At 51.8% G+C, this 18,898-nt stretch overlaps 8 protein-coding genes across 8 annotated transcripts; 4 read left to right on the top strand and 4 right to left on the bottom strand.

The window, feature by feature from the left end:
• Positions 1-2,718: 2,718 nt before the first annotated feature.
• Positions 2,719-5,563, bottom strand: cdcA (phosphoprotein phosphatase CDC14). The gene is made up of 3 exons (XM_020195462.1): positions 5,079-5,563; positions 4,437-4,971; positions 2,719-4,380 (listed from the first exon to the last, which is right to left on the bottom strand). The coding sequence occupies exons 1-3, from the start codon at positions 5,125-5,127 to the stop codon at positions 3,159-3,161; spliced, it is 1,806 nt and encodes a 601-aa protein (XP_020061414.1). The 5' UTR covers positions 5,128-5,563; the 3' UTR covers positions 2,719-3,158.
• Positions 5,564-6,919: 1,356 nt separating this feature from the next.
• On the top strand, positions 6,920-7,344 carry ASPACDRAFT_38643 (CTAG/PCC1 family protein; the record flags this gene model as incomplete). Its single annotated transcript, XM_020200479.1, has 2 exons — positions 6,920-6,960; positions 7,053-7,344. 2 exons carry the CDS (start codon positions 6,920-6,922, stop codon positions 7,342-7,344), a joined length of 333 nt encoding a protein of 110 aa, XP_020061413.1.
• An 817-nt stretch (positions 7,345-8,161) lies between these two features.
• ASPACDRAFT_110232 (glutathione peroxidase) lies at positions 8,162-9,684 on the top strand. Its single transcript, XM_020195461.1, has 2 exons — positions 8,162-8,853; positions 8,986-9,684. Exons 1-2 carry the CDS (start codon positions 8,568-8,570, stop codon positions 9,570-9,572), a joined length of 873 nt encoding a protein of 290 aa, XP_020061412.1. The 5' UTR covers positions 8,162-8,567; the 3' UTR covers positions 9,573-9,684.
• Positions 9,685-9,843: 159 nt separating this feature from the next.
• Positions 9,844-11,077, bottom strand: ASPACDRAFT_38641 (translin; the record flags this gene model as incomplete). Its single annotated transcript, XM_020200478.1, has 8 exons — positions 9,844-9,918; positions 9,975-10,124; positions 10,179-10,264; positions 10,336-10,441; positions 10,556-10,689; positions 10,761-10,814; positions 10,897-10,933; positions 11,012-11,077. The coding sequence occupies 8 exons, from the start codon at positions 11,075-11,077 to the stop codon at positions 9,844-9,846; spliced, it is 708 nt and encodes a 235-aa protein (XP_020061411.1).
• Positions 11,078-11,479: 402 nt separating this feature from the next.
• ASPACDRAFT_74600 (DIM1 family thioredoxin-like protein) lies at positions 11,480-12,475 on the bottom strand. The gene is made up of 5 exons (XM_020204255.1): positions 12,306-12,475; positions 12,207-12,240; positions 12,105-12,152; positions 11,780-12,022; positions 11,480-11,685 (listed from the first exon to the last, which is right to left on the bottom strand). The coding sequence occupies exons 1-5, from the start codon at positions 12,384-12,386 to the stop codon at positions 11,660-11,662; spliced, it is 432 nt and encodes a 143-aa protein (XP_020061410.1). The 5' UTR covers positions 12,387-12,475; the 3' UTR covers positions 11,480-11,659.
• A 785-nt stretch (positions 12,476-13,260) lies between these two features.
• Positions 13,261-13,955, top strand: ASPACDRAFT_110226 (60S ribosomal eL22 domain-containing protein). Its single transcript, XM_020195460.1, has 2 exons — positions 13,261-13,567; positions 13,638-13,955. The coding sequence occupies exons 1-2, from the start codon at positions 13,508-13,510 to the stop codon at positions 13,836-13,838; spliced, it is 261 nt and encodes an 86-aa protein (XP_020061409.1). The 5' UTR covers positions 13,261-13,507; the 3' UTR covers positions 13,839-13,955.
• Positions 13,956-14,456: 501 nt separating this feature from the next.
• On the bottom strand, positions 14,457-16,433 carry rex3 (putative RNA exonuclease Rex3; the record flags this gene model as incomplete). Its single annotated transcript, XM_020198965.1, has 1 exon — positions 14,457-16,433. The coding sequence occupies one exon, from the start codon at positions 16,431-16,433 to the stop codon at positions 14,457-14,459; it is 1,977 nt and encodes a 658-aa protein (XP_020061408.1).
• Positions 16,434-17,211: 778 nt separating this feature from the next.
• ASPACDRAFT_74598 (lipase ROG1 family protein) lies at positions 17,212-18,883 on the top strand. Its single transcript, XM_020204254.1, has 2 exons — positions 17,212-17,371; positions 17,435-18,883. Exons 1-2 carry the CDS (start codon positions 17,292-17,294, stop codon positions 18,765-18,767), a joined length of 1,413 nt encoding a protein of 470 aa, XP_020061407.1. The 5' UTR covers positions 17,212-17,291; the 3' UTR covers positions 18,768-18,883.
• Positions 18,884-18,898: the final 15 nt, after the last annotated feature.

Raw genomic sequence — 18,898 nt, 5'->3', positions numbered from 1 at the left:
ATTCTTTCATCCTTTCCACCTCCTCAAACCCCTGATCACGACCAGTGAGGTCTCTGCACTTGGACTGTCAGTTGTGGTCTGCTTGTCCTTTCTCCACAATTACGCACTCCTAATCTGATACCTGAAGATCATTACATGACGACACTGATTCAGAGAAGATCTAAGATCAAAACAATCCGTGTAGGACAGACTCGCATTTCGTCTGCTCAGTTCGAAGTACCAATACTTCCCTCAACCGGTACTCCCTCTGCTCCATTGCCTCAACGACGACGATTCCACGAGAAGAGCCGTCACGGTTGCTCACAATGCAAGAGGAATCGGACAAAGGTGTGCTCGGTTCCTTGCAGCTAGTCCGGATGCTTATCAATCCAGTGCAATGAGAAGAGGCCGACCTGTATATGCAGTTGCTGTCGGCCTTGGACCGAGACCGGTTACGGCTGATGAACCACTACACTCTGCACACGGCGAAAGCGATGCTCGAGGTATCCCATCCGGGGCCCACGGATCCCTCGATCTAGGCCAATTAAGTTCCCGAGCTCGCCTTCCAGTATGACTTCCCCCAGTACGGACTGTTGAGCATCAGCGCCTTAGATCTGGCTTTACATGGCGTCTCGCGCCGCAGGGAGCACATTATTCTGGCGATCAATCACTACCATCTAGGAGTGGCCACCGTCCGGCCATATCTAACCAACAACCATCCAGGCCAGGACCCAGACGCCGTTGGTGCGCTTTTCGCCTTCCAATGCTTCGTGATCGCGTATGCCTTCGAGATTCAGGTCTGCAGCGAACAGCCCGCCAGAAGCCTCATCAAAACCATACACGACATTCTCGTTCTCCTGTACCGGACCGCGCACAGTGTTGTATTCCAGCACGAGGATTCATCGGCTCTCACCCCGTGGGTCTCCTTATATCCTCCGCCACCTTTGGATCCAGACCGCAAGCCCCCGCCGAGATCGAGGCTGCGCTCGACGCCATTCAGCGACGTCTTTCGGCAGCGAGTCTCCCGACGACCCACGCGACGATGTATACCTCAGCCCTTCAAGCCCTGAGAAAAGCCCTTCTCATCGCGATCGAGTATCATAACACGCATATGACGTATGGATACTTCCCAACGTGTGTGACCTCGGAGTTCTGGACCGAGGTCCATGTAGGCGCGCCGGTGGCGCTCTGCGTCCTCGCGAATTATATGGTCATCTTGCATTGGCGGAGCACCTGTAACTGGTTTGGCACTCTTCCCAGAGATATCGTCCATGCTACTCGTCAGATTTTTTCAGCGGAGTGGCATCCATGCCTCGCCTGGGCTATTTCGGAGACAGAGCGTGTGGGCGGCAAACAGGGACCGGCTGGTCTATTATCAGCATAATGTGGCGTCGAGACCGGGCCTGTGAGGAGCAAGAGGCTTGCTAGAGACAGATTGGACTGTACTGCACTGTATTGTGTGGACTTCCCAGCATTGTAACACAAGGGCAAACCAAATCCCCTCAAGTAGACAATCCGAGGAAGGAGTTTCGAATCAGCCCGGCTCAATCCTTCTCAGTACTATGCATCTCTGGCCCTACCTTCTCAGCGTGATCCCAGATGCGTCAGCTACGTGCTACATTTTAGTTCCCAAGCAGACCCTTGCCTCAGAACATACCAATTTCACCATTCAAACAGGGCACTCTATATTCGCTCCTGCGCAACATGTCCGAGTACCCGAACCTTCCAAAGTCCAATTCCAGCTACCGCATAAACCCAACCGTGGATCCGTCGTCCATCGCAGAGACGGTTCATGATACTCCATGCACAATCTGCACATCCTGTTTCAATCATAACCTCAACTCTTACTAACCGGAGCAATAAATTGGTTACAGTCTTCCCAATCGGCCGCAAACCCAGGATGGCTTTCTTTCTTAATCGACCACCATCTCAATCATCTCGCTCCATTACCGTCATCATCAATCACTTTCTCTACATCGAGCCAAGCATGACCCTGCCTGACATTTAATACCACTTCTTATGCAACCTAGTAGTACGGAAGTACGAACGAGGTATTCTCGTTGCGATGCCGTGCTGACGAGACTCTCAACGGAACGCATCACGGCATTATCGATGCAGAACTTCGGGATTTTGCAGTAAATAAACTAGAATAAGTTCGAATAGTCCTGATACCTTAGATAAATGACCGAAGAAAAATGACATGTAGCTTGTCATTGTCGAGACTGCACAGTACAGTGGCAGGGACGCCTGATCAGATAGCGTGCGTGATTTCCGGGACTATGTGCTCAGGTACCACCCGGTTCTCTTCGTCTTGGCTGTGATACTACGGAGCTTTACACAGGCATGGTACTTTTGTCTAGGACTTCACATAGATAACTAGAGGTACTGTGATCGGAGACTACTAATACTTACATATAGAAATCGGAATTACAGGTAATTGTAATATCCTCGTAGCCGGTATTCATAACTATATTAGTCCACTTACCAAACTTGATCTTTATCTTACTTCTTGATCGGGTCAGAGAATGAAAAGCCTATGCGCTTCGGCACGGTCACCTTTGGGGTAGGAAGGCAAGGCATCGGTATGGTGCGGGGAAATCCACTTCGAGGTTAGAGATGTCAGGCTGAGAAGGGGATTGATCAAGGGAGTGATGTACATCAATAGGATGTCTCTATAAGACAATCCAAGGGCCTTAACACCAGTACAGAGATAAGCTGTCAGAAGGTGATTGGTCCTTCGGAGATTCTTGAAAGTACAGGCAATATGAACGCTTATGTCATTTACGTGATCGGTCATCAACCAATTTGTCATTCCGACGTAGATCGTAGACGTACAGTGTCAATTGTCATGATCATAACGTGCTAATCACTAGACTTGTTGTATTGAGTCAAAATTCTAGATCATCCCATAGTCCACAACGCACCGAACGCCTTGGAAGCTCCTGCCCAGACCCGTGAGAACCGCACCAGGCACCAACACCAGTAACACCTCGAAGACACTACTCCCTCAAGAGGAATAGACAATGCAGATATGCAAGCTGATGACAAAACAAGAAACTTTGGAGCTATGCACAAATTATGCCCCGCGGAGAAGAAGAGAATAAACAATACGAAGTGGATATCTGAAAGCAGAGGAAGGAAAACAAAGATGAAGAAAGGGGCAGCGATAAATCGCGCTCTCACTTCACTCGAGTAGGACTTCCAGCGCTGCCAACACGTCCACTAGCCTTGCGAACGCCCTTTTCTGCGCGGCTATCCGTCACACGTCTTGGGCTCGTGCGAACCTTGGTGACAGAGATCGCCCCGCTGCCGCTCTTGCTGCTTACTGGCGTCTTGGGTGCATATGTAGCTGCATCACCCCAGTTCTCCCGATCATCATCGTTGAGGGTATAACTGGCGGTCACAGTAGCTGAGTAGCTGACAGACCGCTGGTTGGGAGATGCCACGGGGGATCTTGAGGAACGCTTGGCCAGCATACGCAACTGAATTTCTTCTTCACTCTCGCTGCTGTCGGTACTGAGGCGATTGGATGTCTTGTTCGTCTCCTTTTCGAGGATCAGACTACCAGAAGTGGTGCGAGAGTAGGGGTGGTGGCGAGAGTCTTTGCGGTGGGACTTGCGAGGCTGACCGGGTGTGGGTGCTGGCAGGTTCTCTTCGGCTTGAGTGCCAGCCCCCTCATTGTGGTCAATCTCCCCGAGAGCGGCACGCTTAGAATGGCCATTGTTAGGTGGAGTCGCGACAGGCCCGTTAGCCCGCTGGCGGGTAGTCGGCCGGCCAGGCGTGATAGGCGCCGACTGCAGTTGAGCGAGCTTCTCCTTCATGCTGTCCTCGAACCACCACTCGCGGAACGAGCCTTGGTTGAGGTGCAGCCAGTGTTGCTGGGGTCCAACAACCATTCCAGGGCGCATGAATCTCATGAAAGCAATAATCTCATTGGCAGTAAAGCCATATCTGTAGATGAGATAGGCCCCAATGAGACATCCAGTGCGGCCAAGGCCTGCCTTACAGTGGACCGCAATGCCCTTCTTCTTTTGCGTGATCATTTCATGTGCCATCTTGATGAATCGGCGTACCAAGGGCAAAGGCGGGCAAGTACCGTCCTCAAAGATCATGTCGACATGATTGATTCCCAATGCCGTGAAGTATGATGGCGAGTACAATTCGGAATTCAGTCGCACAACAAGGCCCACGCTACGGGAGGAGAAGTGGGTCAAAACATTCTTAAAGGGCGTGGGAAGTTTCGAAGCCTGGACTTCCGCAATGGTAGAAGGCAGTGCAGCATATTCAGGAGTGTCACGAGGAATGACATCAATGGGTTGGTGTTGCGGGGAAGCGAAGGCCACGAACTGTGGAGTGATCCAGTTGAAGTCACCCATGTCAACACGCTCGTACTTCTCATACCTATGTAGTCACCCAGTCAGCGTTTGAACTAAAAACATTCGTAAGGCTGCTCTTACTCTTCTAGGCTGAAATCTCTCAAGCCACAGAGCGACTGCTCCTTGGCCTTCCACACTCCGTATACAACGTCCTGGATGTTGAGGATGTAATCCGCCTGACTGTATCCAGCGTCGCGGAATGGCATGTATGGAGGATCTGCCTGTGCGATGGGAGCCAGGGCCAAATGTGGAGGCCAAGATTGGATGAGAACCATATAGCAAGCGACTAGGCAAGCTGCATTGGCACGGCTGCGCGAGTCCGTCTTGGAGTAGAAAACCACGGCGCGATCAGTGTTGGCGGGATCTCCCAGAATCTCGTGGAAGTGTACTGCGAAGCGATACAGATGTCCGATATGCAGAGGACCGAAGTCGGCGTGGAAGGAGTTGTATAGGAGAACATCGTCGACAGTAAAGTATACGGGGCTGCGTTTCTTGCTGCTGGGAGTACTGGGCTGAGCTCTGGCAGATCGCTTGCTGGGAGACTTGGGTTGTTCAGGGTAGGGAAAAGGCGTTCTCGCATCGGGGGGATAATCATAAGAGGCCAGGTAGAGACGGTCTAGAGCGAAGATTCTTAGTACACTGCAAACGCAAGCCAACGGATAACAAGCCAAGACCTTCACATCTCCCGCCAATGCTTCCCGAGGATGATGTTGGATAACGAACCTTGAATATACTCAATCACCTGCCCATAATCGCCGCTGCGTGTAGACATCTTGACTGTATTGACGCGGCTTCCAAAACAAGAGGCGCCGACAATGGGATTGGATAATAAAGAATCGCAAGACCTCTTCGAAAGAAGGATTTATAGGATGTGTCGATTTAAATAGATAAGATGCCGCTATGGATGGTCAGGACCTCTGCTGGTGAAGAACAGAGATGGGATGCAAGCAAGATGTCGGAGCTAGATAGTCATGGTCTGGTCTGATTGACACTTCCAAGCATAAGATGAAGCTATAAAGACGCGGGGGGGGGTTGGCGTGTAGGGTAAGGATAGAGGCAGCAAGGCCGAGTAGGGGAGGATGTACAGATGATCCGCGGGGTGGGCGAAGGTCGAGTTTATAATAACCAGAGAGGACGAAGAGAGGAAGAGAGGAAGGTGAGGAAAAAGTTGGCTTGCACGAGAAGAGGATAGGCTCGAGGCCGATGGGAGACTCGTTTGGGGCAACTGCGATGCACGCTAAGTGGCTGCTGTTATGTTGTGGTGAACCCATTCAGGTCTAGTGCGGGCGGTTGACAGGGAAACGTAGAATGCCTCAGGCTCTAGAGAGCTTATTAGATAAGCTGACAGGGGGGGGGTTGGTTACGGAGTAACTGCTAAGCTAACTTCCCGTTACCCAGTAAATTGTAAGTTTACTAGTAGCAGCCGTACCCCCTAACAAACAAACACCCCGTCCCGTAAACACAACAAATCTCGGTTCCAGCCTCCCTCCCCCTCCCCAAAAACAACATTGAGCGGTCCGGCCACGTGAGCGCCGCCTTGCCGGTGTTTACATTATGGCCCTTCTCTGCCACTGTTATGGCCTTCCGTTGTCAGTCCAACTTAGTCTCTCGCCCTCCGAATTCAATAGTTTATGTTGACTCCGCTATCTGCAGCTGCCTTGGTGCAGTTGCAAAAGCCCAATAATCTGAGGTCATTGCCCCTCACTTGACTCGTCCAGCCACCAATTGAGGAGATTGAGGTCATTGTTTCCGGAGGGATCACGATTTCATCATCAATATATATCCCGTCAGGTACATGAACATACAGTACCGTCAACGGCCAAGGCATCGCCCTGCCCCTCTCAGTGTATCTACGGAGCTTGGACGAAAGTCTCCACGGTGAGCCAGCTCAATCATTTCAGCACCAGTTCTCCAGTATCGCCATTACTCAAGGGACAATCTCATTGTATAAACACATCGCGATTCCGAAAATACCGTCTGTAATGGGCTATTGTTCAAAAACAAGTACTTTTTCTCCAACAATTCAACAGATCTATTGAACTCATCTCAATCCCGACGGGCAAGACGGGGAAAACCCGGGGCATGGTACGACAACAACCAACAGGGATTCTCCCCCACCGGTGCCCAGGACGTCCAATGTAAATCGCCTTAGTAGCCAATGTAAACGGTCGACTTGCATCTCTTGGATGGAGCCCAGGCAGACAATGATGAGAGCGTTAAGCTTGCTGCCCAATTGCACAAATACAAGCTATAGAAGCAAAACTAGCCATGCTGCTGAGTAAATCAAGTATCCTTATTTTGCCCCAGGAAAAGAGCCATGTTCAAGGTTGAAGACGTCACAACATTGACCAAAGCGAGCAATGTTATGGGCACCAAGATCAAGAATATTAACCTAAGGCACCAAGCTGACTCATCTCTTATCGAACATCCCACTTCTCCCCGCCCAGGCTTCAGCGGGCTGGCTCGATTCTGATCCCCCGGCCAGAATACACGCCCCATAACCATCGCCAGCTACCAAGCTTGCCCTCCTACCCCGACCACGTTCACACGTCCCGCAAACCAAAATGAGTGCTTCCGTGTCAGCCACCGAGTTTCCCTACAACTTGTGAGTAGCTCCCTTCGCGACAATTCCAGCTCTCAACCTCTAGAGGCAACCCCCCCCCGCGTTTAACAAAATTCTGACAATCGCCGCAAAAGGACCATCTCCCTTCCTCTCCCAACCAACCGCCTCGCCTCGTCAGCCCTCCGTACACTCGAAGTCGATGCCGAGCTCTCCCCCTTCGTCAAGCGCACCCTGACCCTGACTAGCCCGGATAGAGATCAAGCCGCCGACGAGGCGGCGAAGACCGTCCTGGAGACGACGTACTATGCGACCACGAACCGGATGCTCCGCGTCGCAGTCAACGGATTTATGGAGAGTCTAGGAGTTGTGCTTGGGGTCATGGAGGAGCTGGATGTGGATGCGCTGGAAATGGGGGATGCGAAATGAGTTTGCGCTGGGACAGAAAAGAAGATACGAGGGGGGTTACCTCAATATCGACATTGGGTGGGAGAGAGCAAAGAGTGAAAGGGACGAAGAATTCACTTGGCCGGCCAATTCTATTTACAATAGATGGTCCAACTGCATCACGCAAAAAGGCAGGAAGGAATCGTTCAAACCCAGTGTGATCAGGCAATCCGGTATCGGGCCCGATCGGGCCTTGTTAGGGATTTTGCGGCAGGGGCTTGCAGAAAGCCCTGGGGTCATCAGAGGATTCTTCTAAAGCCCAAAGCGCACGCCCGGGGGGGGGGCGCTGTACAGTAAGATATGTGCGGTTAGTGCGCAAGGATCCAGTCATCCTAGCGGTGGCTGACACGAGATTCTTCGTTTCTCACCTCTCGGAGACATACGTCTGACCGGCTGGTTCGGTTCGGGTTGATTTGTCTGAGGACGTTTATGCAAGACATGCTGGCTTCATGTACATCTATACCTTTCATAAGACTCAAATACCGCCTCAACAATACATTTCAAATCGAATGTCAAGGCACCGAACCACGAAAACGCTGACAATAAGCGGAGCCCGAGACCCGGCGGAATAATTGGATCAGAGGCTAAGAGTAGGACGGGCTTCGGAAAAAGGTCGACGCTCGTCAGCCTAGGTAGAGACTCCACTTTCCCTCAAATCCTATCGGGCCATTTCCAGTCCAGTTCATTTAGATTGAGTAGTAAGGTAGCTTAATGGAGAGAAAGTATTTGGAATTCTGCAACCGTCATTATTTACTTCCAAATTAGTACCAGACACTGCGGATGTTCGCCCCGCGCAGAGGGGGGGGGGGGGACAAGGGCAGCAAGTGGTCATATGTCAGTTCATGTTCATAAAAAAAAGAAATCTGGCTCCCAAAGCAGCAATAGGACCGGGACCGGGGGATGTTCTGGACAGCCAACGATGACAAACCCAATTCCCATCGATCGACCCGCCGTTCTGATGGATGATGACATCGTCCTACTCTCTTTCTTTCTTCTTTTGCTTCTGATCACTGAAGTAAGTTAGTCAGTTAGTTTTACTCGGAGTAGTTTCTTTCCACTAAGCACTCTCCATTCGGATTTCGGAAACGTCGACCCCCGATAGAGACGTGTGGTCCAGACAAATCAATTGAACATCCGAGAAGTAATTATTATCTGGATTGTTGGTACAGAAACAACCCGACGGTTTGAGAAAAGTGTTTCCCCCCATGCGCCGGCCATTGCTTGTGTCCATCACATATAAACCATCGGTCACACCACGGTTAATCCTTCCTTCGTTCCCTGCGCAATCCTGCATTTCACTTCCTTCCCCGCCCCGCAACAGCAACTCCTACTTCTTTGCGACTCCTCCTCGTCCTCGTCCTTCGCGACAACAACAACAACAACCACAACTATACTTCACCCTCTCACCAACCCACCACCATCTGCGACTCAGTTCATCCTTCGCAAACATGTCTTCCGCTACCACTTTCTACGACTTCGAGCCCGTCGATAGTACGTCCTGCACCTTTCCTTTTCCCCTTTCCCCGCTCATCTACCGCTCCACATACCAAGAAAAAAAAAAAAAGCAAAAGCTTCCCAAATTTCCTCTTTGCTTCCACTAATTCATTCTTCTGATCCAAACAGAGAAGGGCAACCCCTTCCCCCTCACCGACGTGAAGGGCAAAGTCGTCCTCGTCGTCAACACCGCCTCGAAGTGCGGCTTCACCCCGCAGTTCAAGGGGCTCGAGACCCTCTACCAGGAGCTCAAGGCCCAGTACCCGGAGGACTTCACCATCCTGGGCTTCCCCTGCAATCAGTTCGGCAGCCAGGACCCCGGGTCCAACGATGAGATCCAGTCCTTCTGTCAGCTCAACTACGGCGTCACCTTCCCGGTGCTGGGTAAGCTCGACGTCAACGGCGATAAGGCCCACCCCGTGTGGACCTGGATGAAGCAGGAGCAGCCGGGTCTACTGGGCATGAAGCGCATCAAGTGGAACTTCGAGAAGTTCCTGATCTCTGCCGACGGCAAGGTGGTCGGCCGCTGGGCCAGTCTGACCAAGCCCGAGTCGCTCAAGGACACCATCGTCCAGGAGATCGAGAAGGCGCGGAAGGAGGGCAAGCTGGCCTCCCAGACCACGGGTGCTGCTGCTCCTGCTGCTGAGGAAGCTCCTACTGCTACGGCGGCGGCTGCCGCGCCTACTCCTGCTGAGGGTGCTGAGGCCAACCTCTAAAGGACGTGATGGTCGGATTACGTTGGGAGAGTCTAATTCGGTTTCGTGGGAAGTTGCGTGGGTCGTTTCAAGTGTGATACCATTTCCTTGTTTGTTCTGTGTCTTTTAGGTGGTGGTTTTCATGAATAACAATGCTCGTTTTGATTCTGACGAGCAATCTTGTTCCGTGTATTGATTAATATGAACCAGACTGGAATGAGCTCTGCGAATACACATCAAAGTCGTTGAGATAGATTCGTCCAACGCAGTTATAAAATTAATCATAATCTTCTCAAGCAGTAGCACCATCCTTGGGAATCAAGTTGCGCAGCGACAAATCGTAGACAACGTCTTCCACCTTTTTGACCTGTGTCACGAGCCAATTAGCATGCCATCCAACAGCAGCAGTCGGGAAATACTTACACTGTACTTTATCCCATCACTTTTCTTGCGCAAGATATCGTTCTTCAGGTTCAGCAACTGGAAGCCAGCGAACAATTCCTTGATGAAGTTGCTGATCTGCATGGGGCGAGTGTAGTCACCCAGTGTGACCGAGTTGACCGCAAGACGAGACTGTACCAGATTCTTAGACACATTTTTGAGGGGGGGGGGGAGGGGGGTATTGACCAGTTCTTCCACCATAGCAATCAACGCGAGGAGATATTCCTCAATGGTCAAATGGAAAGCATCCTCTTCCTTAAGGTTGACAGGCACTGTGGGGTGGGCAATAGTCAGTTTCACAAAAACACCTTCTTACCCAGACATAAAGCCATCAGAAACTCACCACCCAGAAACTTTCCCACCTCTTCGATCGTCAAGAATGAAGCCGAGGGGCTCGACTTGTACTCTCCCAGACCGCCTAGCCAGGCGCAGAGCTCAATCGACGAGACCTAGTCAGGCGGTTAGCCTTCGTATCTTCACCGAGGCTCTCCCCATGACACCCCTCCAGCAGCAGCGACAAAACGAGAGCAGCGGAGAGGAATAGGCAGAGGAAACGCACGCACCAGATTCTGAAGCTCCCGCGTCCACACCCCATTGTACTTGTAGAAAGGGTGCTTATCCGCTACATCCCTCAGCCGAGAGACCTCATCTCTCTGAGCGAAGATCGCCTTGGTCACATCGCCAAGAACGGGGTTCACTGTCTCCCTATCAGCTACCTTCCCAAATTTCAAGCCCCAAGGACCCGAATCCAATTTTGAAGATACATACATTGACCAGCAGGCGTCGAGTGGGCACGCGAAAGAATAGCTTGCGTGGATCGTCCTGTAACCAGTCATCAGAGGACGTGTTCCTTTCGCGTCATATAGCCCCATGGGAGCCTTTCTAGCTTGGAAGGAATAGGTACCCTTTCGTGCCAGCGTCTGCACGATATCATGAAGTTCCTGTTTTGAGGCTATTCAGTCGCCGTTGCTTTTTCGCCGGGAGGAGGTGGGCTTGGCGCGGAGCTTGCGCTTTCTTACATCGCGGACGGCGGTCTCTTCGTCGATCTTCGACTGGAGATCCTCGAAGATTTGGTGGTCGATCATTTTAATTCTTTTTTTCTGGATCTTTGGGATTGTTGGTGGGGTTTGATATCTCTCTGATCGTCTCGACTCAGATGTGGTAGAAGGGGGTTTGATTGTTACGTCAGGTAACGCCGTGAGAAAGAAATTGTGGGGCGAGAGGTGGAAGGGAGGAAGGAGATTCTCCCGCTCGCTCGATTTAGTTCACAATTGTGACGATTTTTGAAAACGAATCGCAGCAGATGGGTTAATGTTCTGGCCTGTTCGATGTGAAAGTGATAGATTGTTGCAGTCTGATCATTCGAGTGTTGGTATGTCTATCTTGTGAGACCTCTAGGAGCAATATATATTGCATCACGGGGAGAGCTCTGACTATTAGGTTTATAACTTTAAATCGCGAACGAACACTACAACAGGTCTTTTACAGCCAATCTACTATATTCCAACAACCATCTATTGTAAAACAGTATTCGCCGGCAACTGCATATCCAGCTTCTCTACCCATTTCATAAACTCATTAGACTAAGAACGACACAAAATAACCTCCCATCCCTCCTTCCACGCACCCACACCCAAGACCGCGACCAACACAAACAACCAACCAACTCAGTAACGATATCTCGTCGAATAATCTACATACCCGATCAGTCAGCCATCGAGCAAATCCCCCATAGATCACCATCGACCCGTAACCCAACCAAACAACCGATGAGAAGGAATACATACCCTTAGGACTAACCACCAGACCGCGGCCCTTCTTGGCTCCCTTGTAGATCGTCTCGATAATATCGATCATCTCTTGCTTATCCTCAAGCACCCAGTTCAGCTTGTTGTTGTTACCCGTGCCGAAATCACACATCATGTGCTTGTTCCGGTAGAAGAACATGATGGTCATCGGGTCGAAGAGTTCGTACATCGTGTTGAATTCGGGGACCTCGTCGATGTCGCAGAGGTAGATCACGGCGAAGTCTGTCAATACAGCCTTGGTGTGAGTGATCATTTGCTGCCAAAAGAAGTGCCTGGGGGTTTGGACTGGGGTGATTCTACGTACTCTTTACCCGCTCGGCGATCTTGAAGAGGACTTCATCTTGACGCATGCCTGGTACGGAGGGTTAGCTGATGTAGGACGGAGGGTGAGAACGAAGGAGCTTACAGTCGACATCATGGTCGCGACCGAATCGGATGACCTGTTACGAGCATTGGTTTATCAGTTGGGTGTCGTAAGGAGGGAAGTAGTAGATGCGGTACACACCACAAGTCGGTCTTCCTCGGACAGGATGGCTTGGTCGACGTGCCAAGCGGTACGCAGGTGCGGCAACACGACGGAACCCATGATGAACTATGGATGTGATTCTGGCGATAGTCGTGAGATTCGCGAGGAAGTCTTTGCAGTCACGAACGAGAAATGTAGTCCGGGATCACGTGCAAGACAGATGAGGAAGAGCAGTGGGCGGGGGACGATTGGGTAACGTCTTACTTCTCCGGAGAAGATTCGAGGCGCTTCAATTTACATCTATAGCGATGAAAACACTGGAATGGCACCAGGAACTACGATTTGCAGATTGCGGCTCACGCCAAGTGAAGGAGGATGTTTTCTTCTCCAACCAGTCGGCAAGCCGACAGAATTGATGAAAAAAAGGTGGTTCGCGTCGATTGGGGGTAGTGTAAGCCCAATGACACTGTGTGATCCGACATGCGCAAGCACAGAGGTCAGACCACAGGGTACAAAAATAAGATTAATCAATGTTGTGTTCCTTAGAACACTTTCAGAGATTAAACTGAAAAGAACAGATACTACACTTGATCTAAGCCAAAAGGCAAAGAGAGCTGGAAAAGAAAAGAAAAAAAGCCTAAAGAGAGGCGGGCTGCGAGAGGTATTTATCTTGGGGTTGAGGTGGCCCGTGCGTCGCTAGCCCACTAGCGTCGGCTACCTCGACCAGAAGCGAGGCACCTTCTGCCTCAGGCAGGACAAATGATTAACGCCTCAATAACCAGGCCACAACTCCTGGAGCCCAGTCAAATGACGAGCGGTAGCCCTAATCAACAAAATCAAGCCCTATCCACATTGCCAGAAGGGGATTAGTGGGGCGCACTCGACCCTCAGCAGCGAGATCTGACCATCCCGTACCCTAGCGGACTTTCTTTCCCCCCCAACTCCCATCAGGCGCAGGATACTCACCTCTTTGCGACCAGCTACTTTCTCTCTCTATCCCCCGAGAAAATCCCCCCCCCCTACAGTCACAATGGCTCCCGTTGCTGTATGTTTCCTTTCCACAAATCGCTTTGCTGTTCCCCCATGAGAGTTCATATATCCATGATTGTCTGGACATGATGGCGCTGGCGCTGGCGCTGGCGCTGGAAAATTCCAGACGGAAAAGAAGATTGAAAAAAATCTCTGGGATCGTGGATACATGAACCTCTCTTGGGATTTCGCCATCATGGAGCAGTAGGCTAATGGTTTTTTTCCCCCGACAACAGGCTCGTGGTCGCAAGGCCCAGAAGGTCACCCAGAAGGTATGTTTGAACACCCGCGACATGAAACTTTCAATATGGAAGGCAAGAAGCTAATCTTTACTTTTTGTAGTATGTCATCAACGCTTCCCAGCCCGTGAGCGACAAGATCTTCGACCTCTCTGCTTTCGAGAAGTTCCTCCACGACCGCATCAAGGTCGAGGGCCGTGTCGGCAACCTCGGCGACAAGGTCGTCATCTCCCAGGCTGGTGAGGGCAAGATCGAGGTTGTTGCCCACATCCCCTTCTCTGGCCGCTACCTCAAGTACCTGTAAGTCTACCTTTCCGAAAGTTTAGGCGAGAGCGAATCGCTGATTCAGTCTTCTTCACCTCTCAACAGCACCAAGAAGTACCTCAAGAAGCAGCAGCTCCGTGACTGGCTCCGCGTCGTCTCCACCTCCAAGGGTGTCTACGAGCTCCGCTTCTACAACGTCGTCAACGACGAGGGTGAGGAGGATGAGGAGTAAATTCTCTCTCCTTCTAGAAGCAGCAAATAGACAACCGAAAAAAAAAGCGGAAAAATGATCAGACTTGGACACTTGACTCCGGCTATTGGGGGTTCTGCAAAATGTCAAATTTTTCATGCACCGGGATCAGGATGGATGAGTTTGGTTGGAGATTATGGGTGTGCGCATTGGGAGGGATTCCTGCGTGGCTTCTCGCTCAGTCTGGATTCGAGGCAGTGGACGTTCTACACCTGAAAAGGCGACCTCCACACTCATCCGCTGGGTTTGTCGTCGCTCGATCTACTCATGACGTTATGAATGGTAGATATGAATCAATGAAGCAAACCTATATCTCAACCTCTTTTTTACCTGGCACGTAGACGTAGGATGGGTATCACATTATATAAGGATAATTGTAGGATAGCGGCTTGTATCAACTGCGTTACTTTAAGGGCCTAGACTAGCATTCGTTCTCTTGTGACCGGCACCGGGTCCAAGCCTCCCCGCTGATGATCCAGTTTCAGCCTTCTCTGTCCCCGGTGGGGGCACTAGTTTGTCGCCTTGGATCTGCCAGCCTTTCGACTTCAGGACCTTCCAGGTCTCAACTGCCTTGACTCTGACCAAGTCACCTGTAGCAATTGCATCCTCTTTCGAATCATGACCAAGACTACCGCCTGTTTGTATGTCGCGGTCGAGATGTCTTCGGCATAAGGTCTTCAGGCTCATCCGATTCGGTAATCCGCGCGGATGGGGATATAGCATAACGGTATCGATGATTGTCGGGTGGATTATCCGGCAAGCATTCAAATCGTTGTCGATCGCATGTCCGATCAAAGGCGTATCCGGTTGAAGGTGACTAAATAGCAGAGCACGGGCTGCAGCCGGCGAATCGACAACCTTCAAGGTCGGCTCCTCTGCCTCATCATTCTCATGTGGTGTCGCTTCCGGCTCCTTCTGGAAACCATCATAGGGCATAGCCTTGGTGTAGTGTTCAGGAAAGACACCAGAGAAACGCGAGTTCAAGTCCAATACTTCCCCCATCGGCCTGACGAGAACATCCAAAAGTGGCTTGCTGTGAGGCCAGCTGACCGCGGTCAGTCGGATCAATTCCAATCCTAACGTGGTATAGCCCATCTCACAGTCGAAGCAGACCGGTGGAAGTGGCCCCTTGAATGGCTGAGCTGGCGTCTCCGTGAACTGGAGAACAGAAGCAAGTCGTTTGGTTTCTGAAACCTTGTAGACATGGGTCTTGCCTCTGGTGCAGCCAGAAGAAGTACCCAACGTCTCATTACAACATGAATAGTAAGCTTCCTTGTGTCCTGTTATATGATCCGTCTGTCTTCTTGGAGGGTAGAACGGCTTCCCAGGGTGGTGAACACATTCTCCCCCAGACGTCAAAGAACCATCCTCGCGACGGCCTGGAAAGACCTGGAACCTCCCACCGCACCGATCACACTTCTCCCAGCCCTTCGATTCCGCGACGCCTTTCTTGGCACTCTCGATTTCCGCAGCTGAAGGTGCCTTTGTGACATATCCAAATTGTTCGAGCCCTTCAACTGGAGTAACCAGCTGACTTGCCAGTGCAATCTCCGCTTCTGCGCTCAACCCCGTAGTAAAACCCTGCGGCCTCGACTGCTCCGCGTTGGGGTCGATTTTGTAGTACCGCTCGTTCAGGTGATTCTTGACCTCCGTCGTCCATTCCTCTTTAGTCATTTTCAGGAACCGGACGATGCGAAGCTTGATGACATTAGCGTATATGCTCGGATTGCCTCGGGCGGTCTTCTCCTCTTCGTCCAGCGCCATTGTTATGAGCTCATTGGGCGTGAGAACAAGCCATTTGTCTTTACTGTCTTTGTCCTTGGCGATCTTCTCGTTCTGCGCAGACATGGCAGCATGCAGTTTCGTTAGGATGGACAATCTAGTTCCATGCGGCGCGGGCGCTTTCGTCAACATGCGGGGATTCAAACTTTCCCGGGGAGCCTGCCTCGGCGGGGGCTTTGCAGGCGTAGGCGCATTCGTCTTAACTGCTGTTGATGCTGGCTTCGGTGGCGGAGAGACCCTTCGAGACAGTGACTGTAGTTTGACCGGCTGTGAAGGCACCAGCGGCTGAGGCGCAGGTGAAGACTTGGCCGAAGCATTTGGCCCAGAGCCTGCAGCTTTGGATGGGGCTGGTGGAGGATCCCTCTTCAAGATCTTCGGTTCTCTCTCATTCGTATCTGCGGCGGCTGACATTGTGTGGGCGGAATTCCCGAACGACGCGGCATTTCCATGCTTCGTAGTTGATGAATGGATAACAGCCGAGGTGATGTTTTGACTATCATCAATTGGAGTGAGATCCTTGTGAGAGAACATGCAAGTCAAGAGGGAGCAGCTCTGGCCCTCCGGACAAGGTATGTCCTTAAACAAGCCGAGGGGGGCGAACATTGTGAGGGGGGGGGTAAAGATAAGATGCTCAAGGAGAGATACAGGCAAAGATGAGAGATCATAGTCCAGAAGATTGACAACCAATACTCTTTGCAACACAGCAAGCACCCAAGCAGAGACCAATCGGGCGCTGCGATTCTCTTGTATGGATAAATGACTCGGTATTTGGCATGCCGCGGGGGAGAAGCGATGCGGCTAGTCCTGGAGCTAAAAACAGAAGATCATGTCGAACTGGGATGTGAGCGAGCAGGGAATTATTGCTCAGCATCTAGCCAAGATAGCCAGTTTGTCTTCAGTCCTTCATTGATCCGAAAAACAAGGGGAATATTGAGTGGAATGTCGAAAGGGAAAGCGTCCAAAGGCTAGACTGACTGCACGTGTTGGAGATGAACGCGGTGCAAATGATGCAAACACCAGACACGAACAGACAAAGGCGCATCCTCTTGCTGATCCTCAACCTCAATCACCATCCATCATTTGAAAGATTCGGGGGCTCAGAGACGGCAGTGACTTGACTGGATGTGTTTTGCGCAGTGCTCAGCCTCACCAGCTCCATGTAGAGCCAGCCCGAGACACCTGATATGAACTGCCACCGGCCCTTCTGGGCCATTCATTGCATCAGGCACCGGCGATGACGTCTCGTTATCGGGCTGAGTCAGCGCTTGCTGGGCTCCCCTTTGCTAGGGAACTTATGCTTGACGGTCGGACAACGAAGGAAGCAGCCACATGGCCCCTTTAATCGCGATAAAACCGTGCCTAAATCCGGCGGAGTCTGGCGGATAATGTTGAGGAGGTCTTACTTAAACCGCCCGTTGACCCTGATCGCAAGAGGAAACTCTTGACTTCCACATATTGACTATGGAGCTGGAGCTTGATAACGGCCGGACGCCGGCTGAGACGTCGCGCAAAGCCGATCATCTCTGCGTGTTGGTGCATGGGTAAGAAGACCATTCCACTAATGCAGACAACGAGATTTTCTGCTGACCGTCGTGTCACGTCAGACTATGGGGTAATCCCTCCCACCTGGACTTCATCGCCACCTCCCTGAGAGACCGATACAAGGAGGACCGCCTCCACATCCTCGCCGCAAAGCGCAACTCCGGAAACTACACCTACGATGGCATTGAGCTTGGCGGTGAGCGCTTAGCCCACGAGGTGGAGGAGACCCTGGAGCGACTCGCCGAAGAAGGCCACAACATCCGGAAACTGAGTGTCGTCGGCTACTCGCTCGGAGGGCTGGTGGCGCGATACGCCCTGGGACTGCTCTACGCGCGGGGGTGGCTCGACAAACTGGAGCCCGTCAACTTCACCACCTTCGTCTCGCCGCACGTCGGGGTGCGCTTCCCGCTGAAGGGAACCTGGGGATTCCTGTGGAACAATGTTGGGCCACGGACGATCTCCATGTCGGGGAAGCAGCTGTTCATGATCGACACCTTTCGCGACACGGGGCGCCCGCTGCTCAGTGTGCTGGCGGATCCGGATAGCATCTTCATCAAGGCGCTGAAGACCTTCAAGCATCGCTGCGTCTATTCGAACATCGTCAACGACCGGTCCACCATCTTCTACACCACCGCCATCTCAGCCATCAATCCCTTCGAGGACCTGGAGAATGTACAGTTCGACTACGTGGAGGGGTACGAGCCCGTCATCATCGATGCCACCAAGCCCGTCACCGTCGTCCAGCCCCTGCGTCCGTCCTGGCTGGAGCAGTTCCAGCGCCAGGTCGCCAGTTTCTTCACGAACCTGCCCTTCCAAACCCTCTTTACGGCCTTCGTCATCATCGGCGTGCCCTTATTCCTATTAAACGCAGTGGTCCAGAACTTCCGCAGCCAACGCCGCATCCGCCACCACGAGGCCGCACACTCGCGCAAGATCTTCGACCGCTACCGCGTGCCCGTCCTAGTCAACGAGGTCCAGCACGTCGTCGAGGAGGTCTTCGAGAGCGCCGGCGCTCGCCAGAAGCCCGATTATTTGTCTTTTACCACCACCACATCCAATAAGAAGACATCCGACGCACCCAAGAGACGTCTAGTAACAACCTCATCCGCGGCGGACCTGGAAAGCAAACTCGATGAAGACGACATCGAGCCGCTGCTCCGGCGCAGCAGCACGACCGACAGTTTTGCGAGCGAGAAATTCCCCACCCTGGCACTGACTCCGGCGCAGTTCTCCATCATCGATTCGCTGAACTCGGTGGGCTTCCGGAAGTTCCCGGTCTGGATCCATAACCATCGGCATAGCCACGCCGCTATCATCATTCGAGTCAAGAAGAGGGGATTTGACGAAGGCCAGGTGGTCGTGAAGCATTGGTTAGACCAGGAGTTTGAGATATAAGACCCTGCCCATCATCACTTTTTGCTAGAGGTCGTATATTTGGGACAAGAGTCAAGCGCAACCGTAGAAAGACATAGCTATTCTTATTTTTGATGCACAAAGACAGCATGCAGGGTATTGTTCTTTTTTTT

Source organism: Aspergillus aculeatus, assembly GCF_001890905.1.
Source record: "Aspergillus aculeatus ATCC 16872 unplaced genomic scaffold ASPACscaffold_1, whole genome shotgun sequence".
In the NCBI taxonomy this organism is placed as follows: Eukaryota; Fungi; Ascomycota; class Eurotiomycetes; order Eurotiales; family Aspergillaceae; genus Aspergillus; species Aspergillus aculeatus.
Note: the sequence above shows the minus strand (reverse complement) of the source record. Positions and strands in the feature narration are given on the sequence as shown.

Coding starts and splice junctions, on each gene's coding strand:
- ASPACDRAFT_74600 (XM_020204255.1), bottom strand. CDS start 12,386: ATGGGTTCCGTCGTGTTGCCGCACCTGCGTACCGCTTGGCACGTCGAC. Junction 12,241..12,305: donor CCGAGGAAGACCGACTTGTG/GTGTGTACCGCA, acceptor TGCTCGTAACAG/GTCATCCGATTCGGTCGCGA. Junction 12,153..12,206: donor TCGCGACCATGATGTCGACT/GTAAGCTCCTTC, acceptor CCTCCGTACCAG/GCATGCGTCAAGATGAAGTC.
- cdcA (XM_020195462.1), bottom strand. CDS start 5,127: ATGTCTACACGCAGCGGCGATTATGGGCAGGTGATTGAGTATATTCAA. Junction 4,972..5,078: donor GGTGATTGAGTATATTCAAG/GTTCGTTATCCA, acceptor TCTTCGCTCTAG/ACCGTCTCTACCTGGCCTCT. Junction 4,381..4,436: donor AGAGATTTCAGCCTAGAAGA/GTAAGAGCAGCC, acceptor GTGACTACATAG/GTATGAGAAGTACGAGCGTG.
- ASPACDRAFT_74598 (XM_020204254.1), top strand. CDS start 17,292: ATGGAGCTGGAGCTTGATAACGGCCGGACGCCGGCTGAGACGTCGCGC. Junction 17,372..17,434: donor CTCTGCGTGTTGGTGCATGG/GTAAGAAGACCA, acceptor GTGTCACGTCAG/ACTATGGGGTAATCCCTCCC.
- ASPACDRAFT_110232 (XM_020195461.1), top strand. CDS start 8,568: ATGCGCCGGCCATTGCTTGTGTCCATCACATATAAACCATCGGTCACA. Junction 8,854..8,985: donor CGACTTCGAGCCCGTCGATA/GTACGTCCTGCA, acceptor TGATCCAAACAG/AGAAGGGCAACCCCTTCCCC.
- ASPACDRAFT_110226 (XM_020195460.1), top strand. CDS start 13,508: ATGGTTTTTTTCCCCCGACAACAGGCTCGTGGTCGCAAGGCCCAGAAG. Junction 13,568..13,637: donor CCCAGAAGGTCACCCAGAAG/GTATGTTTGAAC, acceptor TACTTTTTGTAG/TATGTCATCAACGCTTCCCA.